This window comes from Rhinopithecus roxellana, chromosome 1 (assembly GCF_007565055.1).
Source record: "Rhinopithecus roxellana isolate Shanxi Qingling chromosome 1, ASM756505v1, whole genome shotgun sequence".
NCBI lineage: Eukaryota > Metazoa > Chordata > Mammalia > Primates > Cercopithecidae > Rhinopithecus > Rhinopithecus roxellana.
This window is the reverse complement of record NC_044549.1, coordinates 63,681,204-63,697,045: the sequence shown is the minus strand read 5'-3', so window position 1 is coordinate 63,697,045 and position 15,842 is coordinate 63,681,204. Positions and strand designations below refer to the sequence as shown.

At 44.8% G+C, this 15,842-nt stretch overlaps 1 protein-coding gene across 2 annotated transcripts in view; it reads right to left on the bottom strand.

Annotated features, from left to right (window-relative positions):
• The window catches only part of GXYLT2 (glucoside xylosyltransferase 2), an 83,141-nt gene that overhangs the window by 8,385 nt on the left and 58,914 nt on the right, over positions 1-15,842 (bottom strand). Inside the window, exons 4-6 of one of the 2 annotated variants that reach the window (XM_010385979.2) lie at positions 13,728-13,979; positions 11,416-11,539; positions 739-911 (exon numbers count right to left, since the gene is read on the bottom strand). In XM_010385979.2, coding sequence (XP_010384281.2) covers positions 739-911; positions 11,416-11,539; positions 13,728-13,979 — 549 coding nt within the window. The remainder of the gene's footprint in view (positions 1-738; positions 912-11,415; positions 11,540-13,727; positions 13,980-15,842) is intronic. The other variant, XM_030919572.1, reaches the window with a different exon arrangement.

Sequence of the window (15,842 nt, the reverse complement as noted above, 5' to 3'; positions counted from 1 at the left end):
CATGTACTTCTGCAGTTAAGCAAATAAAGGCTTGACTGTTACTTTTAGTTTGGCTCCTTGTCCTAACTGAACACCTTGACCCCTGATTCAGTAACAGGTTGGAGCTGGCAACCAGGCAACATATTCAGCTAGAACTGAATAATATTATTTTCTTTTTATTGTCTAATCTTGATCCTATGTGTTACCTTCCACTGTGGCAAAAGGCACAGAAGTTGTCTTTGTGACATGAAATTTCCTCCTAAAGTAGGTGGCTCACACCTGTAATCCCAACACTTTGGGAGGCTGAGGTGGATGGATCACTTGAGGTTAGGAGTTCGAGACCACCCCAGCCAACATGGTGAAACCCCGTCTCTACTAAAAATACAAAAATTTGCCAGGCAACAACTACTTGGGAGGCTGAGGTTGCAGTGAACCGAGATCCCACCACTGCATTCCAGCCTGGGTAACAGAGCAAGACTCCATCTCAAAAAACAAAAACAAAAACAAAAACAAAAAACAGAAATTTCCTCCTAAATTTAGTTAAGATAATGAATGGTGTATGTGGAAATAAGTCAAGTAGATACGATATAGTACAAGGTGGCAAGTGGATATGGTGACAGAACGTGACTGAGGTTGGGAATAACTGGTATAACTCTATGCTTTGGGAATATTTGGCCTCCAAAGGGACAGGTGACTAAAGTGCCAGTATTGCTTCATGCTGTTAAGCACATCTGCTAACAGCAGCAAGGGCACACTTACATCCCGTATTGCTTCATAGAGTGCTTTGAATGTCGGTTGCTTATCGTCATGGTAGACACCTCGGTTTCCATGCAGAACAGACACACCTTCATGCTCAGCCTCTCTGCAGTTGCTTCCATACATGCAGTGATCAGGACGGTAGTTCCACTGGCAGGGGAATACATAGAGACACTCTGGTGGTAAAAAGGGGAAGACATACATGTCCACAGTCAGTGCCAGCTCTCATGCACATGTCCCGTGATTAAACTGTTTCCGCTAACTGTACACACCATATAATTTCAAGGTACAGGAGTGTGATTTTTTTACTCATAGATCAAATTTTGCCCCATTTGTCAAAATTCTGAGATCAAGAATTGAAGGGGCACACAGTGATGATGTAGGTTTCATCTATAAGAAGAAGAGAGTATAGCATCTTAAATAAGAAAGCAGACACAGGTATCAGGTAGCCTGGGTCCAAATCCCAACTCTCTCACTCAAAACCGCTGAAATCCGTATCTAGTCACTTAACTTCCTGTACTTCCATTTTCTCATCTGTAAATGAGAATAATACAACCTCTATCTTATTTTGATGATTAAACTTTAAACATACATGTAAAATGCTAGCAGGGTATCAAACATATAGTAGGGGTTCAGTAATGTTAGCAGTTGTACTGGCTGGGTATGGTGGCTCACACCTGTAATTCCAGAGTTTGGGAGGCCAAGGTGGAAGGATCACTTGAGGCCAGGAGTTTGAGACCAGCTCGGGCAACATAGTAAGACCCCTGTCTCTATACAAATTTTAAAAATGAGCAGCTGGGCCAGGCACGCTGGTTCACGCCTATAATTCCAGCACTCTGGGAGGCCAAGGCAGGCAAATCACCTGAGATCAGGAGTTTGAGATCAGCCTGGCCAACATGGCAAAACCCTGTCCCTACTAAACATACAAAAATTAGCCAGGCATGGTGGCACACACCTGTAATCCCACCTACTCAGGAGGCTGAGGCGGGAGAATTGCCAGGAGGTGGCAGAGGTTGCAGTGATCCAAGATTGCACCACTACACTCCACCCTGAGCAACAAAATGAGACTCTGTCTCAAAACAAAACAAACAAACAAACAAACTGAAAAAAACGACAAAAATAAATTAGCTAGGCATGGTAGCACACTTGAAGTTACTTGGGAGGCTGAGATGGGAGGATTCCTTGAGCCCAGGAGTTAGAGATTACAGTGAGCTATGATCATGCCACGGCACTCTAGCCTGTGACGGAGTGAGATCCTGTCTCAAAAAAAAAAAAAAAAAAAAAAAAAAGATACACACAAAAAATGTCAAAAAAAGTGTTAGCAGTTGTAATCAACTCTTTGGAAAGGTTTTATAAAATGGACAGATCTAAAAAAGAGGAGTCAAGATTAAAGCAAAGATTCTGCTTCAGATTAAGAACAAATAAAAAACAACAACAACAAAAATAAACAGCAAAAGCCCCTATCTTCGGCTGGGTACAGTGGCTCACACCTGTAATCCCAGCACTTTGGAAGGCCGAGGCTGGTGGATAACTTGAGGTCAGGAGTTCGAGACCAGCCTGACCAACGTGATGAAACCCTGTCTCTACTAAAAATGCAAACATTAGCCAGGCGTGGAGGCAGGAGCCTGTAATCCCAGCTACTCAGGAGGCTGAGGCACGAGAATCTAGAACCCGGAAGGCAGAGGTTGCAGTGAGCTGAGATCACACCACTGCACTCCAGCCTGGGTGATGGAGTGAGACTCCATCTCAAAAACAAAAACCAACAACAACAACAAAAAAACCCCACCTACAACAGGAAAGAGAAAAACCCCAAAGCAAAAAAGCAAAGAAAAAAAAAAGCCCTGTGCCAAGGTAACTACATGCACTATGGCCATATGTGCACATATGTACATGGGTGTATTTGTATCTCTAAACAAGTGGTTCTCAACCAGGGGCAATTTTGCCCCCTCCCCACTCCTTGACCCCAGGGCCATTTGGCAATATTTGGAGGGAGACACTGTTGACTGTTATACATGGGGGAGGCTGCAACTGGCATCTAGTGGGTGCTCTGAACATCCTGTAATGAACAGGACGATCCCCCACAATAGCAACAGTGCTGATGTTGAGAAACTCTGCCCTAATCCTATTGGATTCAGAAAGTTACCTCTTCGTGACCAGAATGATACAATTAGCAATAAATTCATGACCCCCTAGCTTTCTTGCTTCTCAGCTTGACGCTTTTCACGATTGGGGACAGAGGAGTATGGATCAAAGCTCTCTGCAAATGTGTGTTGCTGATCATGAGAAAGGCCCTGTGACAGAGCACAAGGCAGGATTACAGCAAATCAGTAACACCACCACCATTGGAAAAGCAACTTCAAGATGTGCTTGTTCATTGGGTTGATGGCACTCCTGTCTCACGGAAAAATCATTGCTTAGTGATTACTTACAGAAAGCTTCAAGATGGAAAGCAAATAACGAAGTGATTGTCACACATCCCGTCTGGTAGGCTGTGTATGTTTCCATGGCTCAGTCTTTTATAGGACAGTGATCCATTTAGGCATCTTTTTTCAAATTCCTAATTGCTCATAACACACTGTGACATTTCTCTTTTCTCAGGAGAACTCCATTCCACCATGACATTCCCTTACTTGCATTTACCTGAACATTTGCACATACGTAGTCCGTAAGTGGGATGGAGTAGTGGCCATTCTCAAGTCACCCTACCTACATTTGAATCACAACTCTTCTATTAGCTGCCTGACTTTTCTGCAATTTAATGCAGAGGCTGGATGTGAGGATTAAATAAAGGAAAATATCTAAAAGTGCTTTTGAACTGTGCCTGACCACAGCCCAACTGCTTCCTTTTGTCACCCAATGGGTCACATCACTCATTAATGGTGCTCACCCAAGCATTTACATTGTCTTGCTTAAGCGCCTTCTAAAGTTTCCTGTTGAATGAACTGTGCTTGAGTCTGTTTTTGTAAATATACTGATTGATCGAATCAATGAATATTTGTTGAGTGTCTGCTGTGGACAAAGCAAATAATGGAACAATCCAGTCCCTGCCTTTATGGAGTTTAGATTGGTGATGAGAATTTTTGCCTCTTTCCAAGTAGTTTAGGGCTCTACTACAAAAAGAAACCTTTTCTCGGCGGGGTGTGTGCTGGCTCACGCCTGTAGTCCCAGCACTTTGGGAGGTCGAGGCGGGCAGATCATGAGGTCAGGAGTTCGAGACTGGCCTGGCCAACATGGTGAAACCTCGCCTCTACTAAAAATACAAAAATTAGCTGGGCGTGATGGCATGTGCCTATAGTCCCAGCTACTTGGGAGGCTGAGGCAGAAGAATTGCTTGAACCTGGGAGGCGGAGGTTGTAGTGAGCCGAGATCGCGCCACTGCACTCCAGCCTGAGCGACAGAGTAAGACTCTGTCTCAAAAAAAAAAAAAAAAAAGAAACTTTTTCTCTCTTTGCAACCTCCTTAGAGGACTGAGCCCAGTGAGAGGCACTCCAAGGCAGAAAACAAATAGAAAGGGCAGAGACTCTGGAATCAGAAGTACAGAGGTGCAAACCTGGCTTCTACCCCCATCTAGCTCTGTAACTGTGGTGAGTTCGAAAAACATTTCACCTCGATTTAACAGCAGTAAAGAGAAGCCAAGGCCAGGCATGGTGGCTCATGCCTATAATCCCAGCACTTTGGGAGGTCAAGGTGGGAGGATTGCTTGAGCTCAGGAGTTTGAGACCAACCTGGGCAACAAAGCGAGACTCCGTCTCTACAAAATTAAAAAATTTGGCCAGGCATGGTGGCTCACGCCTGTAATCTCAGCACTTTGGGAAGCTGAGGCAGGTAGATCACCTGAGGTCGGGAGTTTGAGACCAGCCTGACCAACATGGAGAAACCCCGTCTCTACTAAAAATATAAAAAAATTAGGTGGGCATAGTGGCACATGACTGTAATCACAGCTACTCGGGAGGGTGAGGCAGGAGAATCGCTTGAACCTGGGAGGCAGAGGTTGTGATGAGCCGAGATTGCACCATTGTACTCCAGCCTGGGCAACAAGAGCGAAACTCTGTCTCAAAAAAAAAAAAAAAAAAAAAAAAATTAGCTGGGCCTGATGGTACACACCTGTAATCCCAGCTACTCAGGAGGCTGAGGCAGGAGAATTGCTTGAGTCCGGGATGTGGAGGTTGCACTGAGCCAAGATCACACCACTGCACTCCAGCCTGGGCAACAGGGTGAGACTGTCTCAAAAAAAAAAAAAAAAAAAAATCTCCCGACCTCAGGTGATCTGCCCGCCTCGGCCTCCCAAAGTGCTGGCATTAACAGGCATCAGCTACCGTGCCCAGCCAGAGTTTTTTATTTTTAGTAGAGACAGGGTTTCGTCATGTTGGCCAGACTGGTCTCGAACTCCTGACCTCAAGTAATCTGCCCGCCTCAGCCTCCCAGCGCTGGGATTATAGGTGTCAGCCACTGTGCCCAGCCTACTCCTCTCCTTATATTTCTGATTATTGCATACTCTTGGGATCTCTAAGATTATGAACTAGTTTATGCCTGATCATTTTAACTTCATGGTAATATAGGCTTGCTACACTTTTATATATTTTTATTTTTTAGTAGAGATGGGGGTCTTGCCACATTGCCCAGGCTGGTCTTGGACTCCTGGCCTCAAGCAATCCTCCCTGCTCAGCCTCCTAAAGTGTTGGGATTACAGGCATGAGCCCCCACACCCGGCCTCTCTTAATGCTCTGTATCAATAGAATGGAGGCTGTTCAACTGCACTGTTAATTTTTTTTTTTTTTTTTTCAATGTCCCATCCTGGAACTGAGATTTCCCAGCATTCTCTTTTTCCTTATTTCAGAATACTTCTTGTTCCAGAAAAGGCAATTTTGTTCAGAAGACTTTTCTGATAACACAATCTAAGGAAGCTCTTTTCTCTCCAGCCTTGAGGGTCTCTCTCTCAACCACTCATTTGTTTCCTCCATCTCATTTACCACAATTTGTGATTCTGAACAACTAGTTATTCTTTAGGAGTCTACCTTCTACCTCTTCCAACAAAAGGTAGGTTTCGTGAAACCAGTAACTTTGCTTTAACTCGTCTGATGCCATATTCCTGGCACCTAGCCCTGTGGCTGGCACACAGTGCTCAAAAACTAGCGATTGAATGAATGAATGAAATGCAAACTATACCTCCTTTCACCAAATGCATCTTTTCCCTTTCTCCGGCTTTCTATCTCTCCTTTGTCTCCCGAACTTCCCTTTTCTCTCATTTTCTTTGCTGTGGCTCTTTCTCTTCCATTTATTAATACTTTGCCCCTTCTCTCCCGTTTCTTAATTCCATTCATTGACTCAAACAACACTTCTGAACACCAACTCCATTTAAAGCACTAAGCCTTGCACTGTGAAAGACACAAAGTTGACACAACCCCTTCTCACATAGACCGTACAGTTTTTATCCTTTCTCTTGTGTTTTACATCAGGGCTCATGAACTTCCCAGACTCCCGAAACAGCGATTTGTTACCAGTTTCCTAGAACAGTCCCAATATGAAGTAACTGGGCCTGTCAACCCCACAACGTAGCACTCATAACTGCCTGTTGCTGGGTGCTTTGGTGTGGTGAATATACAATGTGGTTGCATGCTCAAGGGCAGAGCTCCAGATACCCCAGGCAGGATGAGAATAAGGCCCTCCTGGGGCCACTGAAGAGACTTGTCCCATGTGAGTGAGTCCTGCTCCCTGAGGTTCCCATGAACTCCTCCTGCCTCCCTAGTACCACACACTCAACTCACAATCTATGTGTATTCCATGGGCATTTCAGCTCTTCTCTCTCCCCTCAGGCAGAATTCTACTGCCTCTACTCTAGCCTGATGCCCTGCCTTGTCATTTATACTTGGCTGGTTTCATTTTCTTCCCCACCCACATCTCAGTTTTCTAGAAATTGCCCTTGAAGAAAGAGCAGACCTATGTGGTGACGTTTGAGAGAGGAAACTGCCACATGACTTTGCCCTTCTAGAGCCTGATCAAGGGTGCTCTCCCAAATTAAAGAGAATTCAGTCACAGCTGGGCTGGGCCAGTCTCTTTTTTGCTAAGAATTTGAATTAGGAAATAGAGGAGCTCCATCATCACTGATTGTGGACTTGTGAAGATGTATTCACTTAGGGTTGACAAACAGGGTGGGCCATGGGCAAACAGAAAATGCGGTCTGAGAGACAGAATAGAATCAGACTGGCATGTGGAGAAGCAAAGATGACAGAAACCATGAGGCCTCTGAGAGATGAAGAAACTGCTTTGGTCCTTGGCAACTTCCCAAGGTCAGTTCTTATGAAGCCTGGCTTGACCTGACTTGTGTGGTCATGAGACTGCCCCATCCTCTTACAATATCTGCACTCATTTAGCTGGTCTGAGTGGAGCTGTGTTCCCTGAAACCTAAGTGCATTCATTTAAACACATCTTCCTATATAGAATTCTCTTTTGGTTCCTGTCAGATTTACCCCTTCCATAGAACTCTGCTCTTGACTCAGACTCACCTTTAAGGGTGTGAACTCAGTTTTCCACCCCTTGATGAAGCTGTCTTGACTCACCTGCCAGGAAATGTCCTGTGAGCTGAGCGACCTGCATGCCCCCATGGGTTTCAGCTGTCTTAAGTCAGTCTATTACCCAGCACTGCAATTATACACCCATAGGCATTTACTATCTAATTATAGTAAGAGTTTTAAAACACTTTCTAGCTAATGACTTTTAAACACATTTTAAAAAGCGGTGTTATCAGATACAAGAGACTATAATAATGACAACATTCCTGATGTGTGCTACAGGTTTTATGTGCATTGGTTCACCCATAGCAACCTGAAGAACCATAACAATAAACATGTTTATCTGCTGTGCCATAGCTAATACTGTCTCCCTCTCTCCTTTCCAGGGATAAAGCTGACAAATCCTTTTTTCAAATACAGTTTGTTCTGGTTTGTGGAAAGTACTCTGCAATCAATATACATGAAGAGAAACCTTACAATGTGATGGATGTTGCTGGATCTCAGTTCAAAGATCCCATGTTTAATCAAGTACCTGGGTAAAGTATGAAATAGGAAGATCAAATGCAGGCTGCACAAAGAACAATCAGGGAGTTAACCCAACAATCACTCATCTAAAACCAGAAAACTTGGTTATTTACTTGATACTGTGCAGAATCAGGATTTAGAACAACGTCACGATTATTTTCCAATATCCTGTTTTACTCAATGGATCTCAGATGGAGAGTGAAGAAGCAATTAAACTCCTCTGGTTTCAGCCCCAATTAAAGACAAGGGACTCCTGTTTAATTGCAAAGCTGCTTACGACTGCCTTCGAGTATTATTTATTTACTCACTAATCACATCCTCAAATAATCAGCAACAGGCTAAGAGGAACTGGGGAGGCAACTGTGTGAATCTTTTGGATTCCTCAGTTTGGGAACACGGACAGAGAGACTTACATTAGATCATTTCGGCCACATGACAAAGAGGAAAATGCAGTATTTAAAGAAAAGGGCTGGGTGTGGTGGCTCACGCCTGTAATCCCTCAAGTGATCCACGAGGGGGATCAAAAAATTACCCGGGCATGGTGGAGGATGCCTGTAATACAAAAATTACAAAAATTAGCTGGGCGTGGTGGTAGGCACCTATAATCCCAGCTACTTGGGAGGCTGAGTCAGAAGAATCGCTTGAACCCAGGAGGCAGAGGTTGCAGTGAGCACACCACACTCCAGCCTCGGTGACAGAGCAAGACTCCATCTCAAAACAAACAACCAAAGAACCAGACAAACACAAAACGGGTCATGGTAGCTCATGCCTGTAATCCCAGCATTTTAGGAGGCCAAGGAAGGTGGATCACCTGAGGTCAGGAGTTCAAGACCAGCCTCGCCAACATGGCAAAACCCTGTCTCTACTAAAAGTACAAAAATTAGCCAGGGGTGTTGGTGCATGCCTGTATCCCAGCTACTTGGGAGGCTGAGATAGGAGAATTGCTTGAACCTGGGGGGCAGAGATTGCAGTGAGACGAGATGGTGCCATTGCACTCCAGCCTGGGTGTCAGAGCCAGATTCCATCTCAAGAAAAAAAAGAAGAAAGAAAAAAGATGAAACCTACCTAAGAAGAAAAAGGAAGAGATGCAGACCTACTGTCACAGTGAAATGGCTTAAAGCATGCCCTAAGAGGCTGAGCGTGGTGACTTGCCTGAAATCCCAGCACTTCGGGAGGCCGAGGCAGGAGGATTGCTTGAGCCCAGGAGTTCCAGATGACCTTGGGCAACATAATGAGACTGCCCCCCAATCTGTATAAAAAATTTTAAAAATTTGGCTGGGCGCAGTGGCTCACGCCTGTAATCCCAACACTTTGGGAGGCCGAGGCAGGTGGATCACATGAGGTCAGGAGTTTGAGACCAGCCTGGCCAACATGACAAAACCCTGTCTCTACTAAATATACAAAAATTAGTTAGGTGTGGTGGCGGGTGCCTGTAATCCCAGCTACTCGGGAGGCTGAGGCAGGAGAATTGCTTGAACGTGGGAGGCAGAAGTTGCAGTGAGATGAGATCATGCCACTGTACTCCAGCCTGGGTGACAGAGCAAGACTCCCTCTCAAAAAAAAAAAAAAAAAAATCGCTGGGTGTGGTGGTGCACACCTATAGTCCCAGCTACTTGGGAGGCTGAGGTGCGAGGATCACTTGAGCTCAGGAGGTTAAGGCTGCAGTAAGCCATAATTGCACTACTGCATACCAGCCTGCGAGACAGAGTGAGACTTCATCTCATTAAAAAAAAAAAAAAAAAAAAAAGCCTGGGCGCAGTGGCTGATGCCTACAATCCTAGCACTTTGGGAGGAGGAGGTGGGCAGATCACCTGAGGTCAGGAGTTCGAGACCAGCCTGGCCAACACGGGGAAATCCCGTCTCTACTAAAAACACAAAAATCAGTCAGGAACAATGGCACACTCCTGTAATCTCAGCTACTTGGGAGGCTGAGGCAGAACAATTGCTGGAACCCTAGGAGGTGGAGATTGCAGTGAGCTGAGATCGTGCCCCTGCACCCCAGCCTGGGCGATAGAACCAGACTCTGTCTCAAAAAAAAAAAAAAGCTATAAGTGAACAGCTAAGACATTCCCCTTTCCTCTACTAAATCAGTATTGGGAATCTTTCCAAGAAACTCTGTATCAACCTGCTTCTCTTTCTTTTCGACGACTTGATCCTTTTTGATCCAAAGACAAATGAAATTGAGTTTTATTCCAGAATTTTGTTTTTTTAAAAAGGTGCACAGTATGTGTTCCAAGGGTAACATACAAACAAACACAGGCAAAGTCTTTCTGAACAGCAGTCTCTACTTCAGGACTTTTTGTTTTGAGACGGAGTCTCGTTCTGTCGCCCAGGCTGGAGTGCAGCAGTGCAATCTCCACTCACTGCAAGCTCCGCCTCCTGGGTTCACACCATTCTCCTGCCTCAGCCTCCCCTGTAGCTGGGACTACAGGCGCCCGCCACTGCGCCCGGCTAATTTTTGTATTTTTAGTAGAGATGAAGTTTCACCGTGTTAGTCAGGATGGTCTCGATCTCCTGACCTCGTGATCCGCCCGTCTCGGCCTCCCAAAGTGCTGGGATTACAGGCGTGAGCCACCGCGCCCGGCCGACTTCAGGATTTTTAAATGAAAAGGAAAGGCCTGAAAAGGGTAGGGTAAGGATTGCTTTTTTTGCCAAAAGATCTCTCTCAAGAAGAAAACATAGTTTTAATTTTTTTTTTTTTTTTTTTTTGAGACGGAGTCTCATTCTGTTGCCCAAGCTGGAGTGCAGTAGAGCAATCTTGGCTCACTGAAACCTCCACCTCCCAGGTTCAAGTGATTCTCCTGCCTCAGCTTTCCAGTAGCTGGGATTATAGGCGCCTACCACCACATCCGGCTTTTTTGGAGTTTTAGTAGAGATGGGGTTTCACCACGTTGGGTAGGCTGGTCTCAAACTCCCAATCTCAAGTGATCCACCCACCTCGGCCTCCCAAAGTGCTAGGATTACAGGTGTGAGCCACTGCGCCCGGCAGTTTTAATTTTTAGTAAGAATAAAGTTTTAGTTAAAAAAAAAAAGTTTTAACAAGGAAGAGGAAAAGAGAATTTCATTAGCTTTACGTGTTAATATAAACACACAAAGAAAGGGAGATGAAAATTTCCCTTTCTCCCTCTGCCCCACCAAATCATCCACCGAACAATATAAGAAGAATTTCTTTTGCCCCAGATGAAAAGCAAAAAGGATTTGGGGATCTGAGTTCTTTTTCTAGTTGTTTTGACCCTGAATATGTTCTTTAACTCCAAGGACCCTGAGAATCAATTCCCTTCAATCTAGCAGTTGTTCAGGCTACAGGGTCTCCTGCCTAGATTATAATATTTCCATTTAGTTTCGTGCCTCACATCAATTTTGACTGCACTTCTTAGAAGAATGGTATAGCAAAATCTAAAATATATCCTCTAAAAATGAGTCCAGTGTTGGAAGTTTCAACATTTGGCCTTTTGTGTCAGTAGTGCAAGGCCCCGCCTCCATCAGATATCCAGGGGGGTGGATGAAAGGGCAAACTTCGCAGGGGAACACAGGCTCCTCTGTGCACGATTCAAGCCTAGTCAATAGCAACCCGGGCATGGAATGTGCTCCATGGGGCGTGCTGAGTGTACTCCTACACAAAAAGAATTCTCCAAAGATAACCTACCTGGATTGAAATAAAAAATAATATTTAATAAATCCTGGTCTCCCCACGTGATGGCATTCTTGTACTTCTGGTACAGAGGGTACAACATGTCCTCCCAAGCCAGGCCTGTTGGAATCATGCTGTTCTGGAAAAGAGAAAACCATCAGAACAGCTGAAGCAAAGCAAATACATTTTGTCCACTGAGAAACAATGTAAAGGGACTGGTTTTCTTCCCTTCAGTGGAGGGAAACAAATACAGGAGGGGTCCTGCTATTCTCAGGGCACAGAACAAAGCAAAATTTGGGCTGTTGATTGCATCGCTTTTGTCAGTTGTATTCACAGATACTAGATGGACCAGGAACTTACAGCTGAACCTATGGCTTCTACTCAGAAAACCATGCCTGGAATTGAACCCCTTCCTTCCTTCTCTTCCCTCCTTCCTTCCTTCCTTCCTTTTTTTTTTTTTTTGAGACAGAATCTCACTCTGTTACCAGGCTGGAGTGCAGTGACACGATCTCGGCTTACTGCAACCTCCACCTCCCGGGTTCAAGCGATTCTCGTGCCTCAGCCTCCCAAGTAGCTGAGACTACAGGTGCCCGCCATCACGCCCGGCTAATTTTTTGTATTTTTAGTAGAGACGGGGTTTCCCCATGTTGGCCAGGCTGTTCTCAAACTCCTGACCTCAAGTGATCCACCTGCCTCCCAAAGTGCTGGGATTATAGGTGTGAGGCACCACACCTAAGAAAGAGGCAAAGTCTTTCTGAACAGCAGCCTCTACTTCAGGATTCTCTACTCTACTTCACCTTTCTTTTTTTTTTTTTTTTTTTTTGAGACGGAGTCTCGCTCTGTCACCCGGACTGGAGTGCAGTGGCTGGATCTCAGCTCACTGCAAGCTCCGCCTCCTGGGTTTACGCCATCCTCCTGCCTCGGCCTCCCGGGTAGCTGGGACTACAGGCGCCCGCCACCTCGCCCGGCTAGTTTTTTTTTTGTATTTTTTAGTAGAGACGGGGTTTCACCGTGTTAGCCAGGATGGTCTCGAACTCCTGACCTCGTGATCCGCCCGTCTCGGCCTCCCAAAGTGCTGGGATTACAGGCTTGAGCCACCGCGCCCGGCCTACTTCACCTTTCTTAGGTGAACATCTTTCTTAGGCTTATTTCCTCACTGTGAGGTGAAGGAACAAAATACAGATAACAGAGTTTAGGTATCTTAAGGAAAAATACCTTTCCTTGTCTTAAACAATGATTTACTTTTAAAATAAAAGTAACATTTTCACAGACTGAACTATTCCAATAGCACATAAAAATATAAAATAAAAAAGTAAAAATATTCTTCTTCCCTATCCCATTCCCACTTTCCCCAGAAGTATCCACAATTAACAATTAATGGTCTCTTAGGTATTCTTCTGCACATTTCTTTTTCTTTCTTTCTTTCTTTTTTTAGAGACAGGGTCTCACTCTGTTGTTTAGGGTGAACTGCAGTGGCTAAATGCAGCCTTGACCTGCTTGGTTCAAGTGATCCTCCCATCTCAGCCTCCCAAGTAGCTGGAGCTACAACCACGTCCCGGCATGCCCCATTAATTCTTCTGGAAATTTCTAAAGCATACAAATAATCACAGCCTCTGTCGCCAGGCTGGAGTACAGTGGCGTGATCTTGGCTCACTGCAACCTCTGCTGTCTGGGTTCACACGATTCTCCTGCCTTAGCCTCCTAAACAGCTGGGACTACAGGTGTGCGCCGTCATTCCTGGCTAATTTTTGTATTTTTAGTAGAAACAGGGTTTCACCATTTTGGTCAGGCTGGTCTCTCAAACTCTTGGCCTCAAGTGATCCACCCACCTTGGTCTTCCAAAGTGCTGGAATTACAAGTGTGAGCCACCACCCCTGGCCAGGAGGATAATTTTTTTGGACTAGTTTTCTACTGATGTTCTTTTAGGTTCTTCCCAGTTCTTTGCTAGGATAAAAGATGAGATCATGTACATCCTTATATAAATATCGTCACGGACTTATATAAATATATCCCTAGGGTAATTTGAAGAAATTTTACATAGTCTTTGAAGCATTGGGTATGAAGGGTTCAAACGTTACGGAATTCAGAAATGCAACATAGTATTCCTGAATGGTAACTCTGGTGAAGCTTTAAATTCCACAGCCATCTGGGCTTTTCCTGAATAAACAAATATTCTATAATTTTCTAAATGATTTTCTCTGGTTCCTTTTATCTTCACCTATAGGCCACCTAATTTCCAAAATCAGCATATTGACACTCGGGGAATGCCACTGTTGACAAGACCAACTCCCAGTCTCTAAACAAGGAATTTTAAAGCACTCATTTACCTTGAACTGGGTACTTCTTATCCGAGTTAAATTCATTAACATGACTCCTGAATTAACTCCTGCAGAGCCATAGAAAGGATGCCTTGCAAAGCGGCTGTACCAGCCAATCTTGGGGATTTCGTGCTCAGGGGCCATGGCTGCAAGCTGGGTGGAATTAAACAGCCTCAGAAGCTTCCAGATGTCATCGACAGGTCTCAGAAAGAGAACATCGGTGTCCACGTAGAGAAGTGAGTCCACATCCTTTAAAATCACCTTTGTGTGTAAGGAGTGGGCGTAAAGGGGAGAGGAGGGAAGAAAACAAAACAGAAACAGGTCAGAAACAAAGAAAGTAGCCTGACAGGTAAATAATGCTACCAACGTTTGCTGATTCATATTAAATTCTGGAAAGGTACCACTCTTAGCTTCCATTCCTGCCTTCGCCTTTGACTTGAGGAATGAGTGTCGATCAAGAGGCAGAGATTTAAGATAAATCTTGGTCTGGATTAGCCCAATTCTGGGACCCTGGACTACATTTCATAAGGGTTGAACTTAAAAAAAATAAAAACATCAGCAAATTACTGTGGCTCTCACTTCTTCCATCTTCCAGTAAGGCCATTTATTTTTCTCTCTCAGGTTTTCCTTGGAGCATCCAGTGTGGCATTAGAAAACTTGAAGTGGATAATCTCTTTTTATTTATACTCTGTCGCCCAGGCTGAAGTGCGGTGGCCTGATCTTGGCTCATTGCAACCTGAAGTGGACAATCTCTAAACCAGCTCATACCAAGCTTTGGGGGTAAATATTCTCTGTCTCTGGATCTATTTCTTCCAGTGTTAATGGGGGGCCCTGAATCTTTTAAAATATATATAAATATATATAATTAAATACACACACACACACACACACACAGGCCGGGAGCAGTGGCTCACGCCTGTAATTCCAGCACTCTGGGAGGCCGAGGCAGGTGGATCATGAGGTTAAGCGATCGAGACCATCCTGGTCAAAGTGGTGAAACCTTGTCTCTACCAAAAATACAAAAATTAGGTGGGCGTGGTGGTGTGCGCCTGTAGTCCCACCTACTCAGGAGGCTGAGGCAGGAGAATCACTTGAACCTGGGGCGGGGGGCGGAGGTTGCAGTGAACCGAGATCGCACCACTGCACTCCAGCCTGGCGACACAGCGAGACTCCATTTCAAAAAAAAATTAAAGAAAAATATATAGTTTGCAGATGAGGGTCTTGCTCTGTTGTCCAGGTTGCAGTGCACTGGCATGCTCTTGGCTCACTGCACTCTCAGTCTCCTGGGCTCAAGCGATCCTCCCACCTCAGCCTCCAGAGTAGCTGGGACCACAGCTACGCACCACCACACCTGGCTTTTTAAATTATTTATAGAGACGAGGTGTTGTTGTGTTATCCAGGCTGGTCTTAAACTCCTGGACTCAAGTGATCCTCCCACTTTGGCCTCCCAAAGTGCTGGGATCACAAGTGTAAGTCACTGTGACCTGCCTAAAACGATATTTTTAGCTAAGATTTGGTCTTGGGATTAGGCAATGCAAGTCATTGGCTAGCTTTGTTTGTATATCAGCATGTGGCAACCTTTCTCCTCTAAAGGGCCAGATAGTAAATATTTCAGGCTCTGTTGCAACTCCTCAAATCTGCTGTTGTAACTCCTCAAATCTGCTGTTGTAGCATGAAAGCGGCCATTGATAACAGATAAACAATGAGAGTGGGCCGGGTGCAGTTTCTTCAAAACAACAGAATTTGAAGATTCTAATTTCAATCCCAGCACTTTGGGAGGGCGAGGCGAGCAGACAGATTGAGCACAGGAGTTCAAGACCAGCCTGGGCAAATGGTGAAACCCCATCTTTATCAAAAAATAGAAAAACTAGCCAGGCATGGTGGCATGTGTCTGTAGTCTCAGCTACTCAGGAAGCTAAGGTGGGAGGATTGCTTGAACTTGGGAGGCAGAGGTTGCAGTGAGCCAGATCACATCACTGCACTCCAGCCTGTACAACAGGGAGAGACTCTGTCTCAAAATAGTAATAATAATAATGAGAGTGGCTGTGTCCTAATAAAACTTTATTTCAGGACATGGACGTTTGAATTTCATATAATTTTCAGACATCACAAAACATCCTTCTT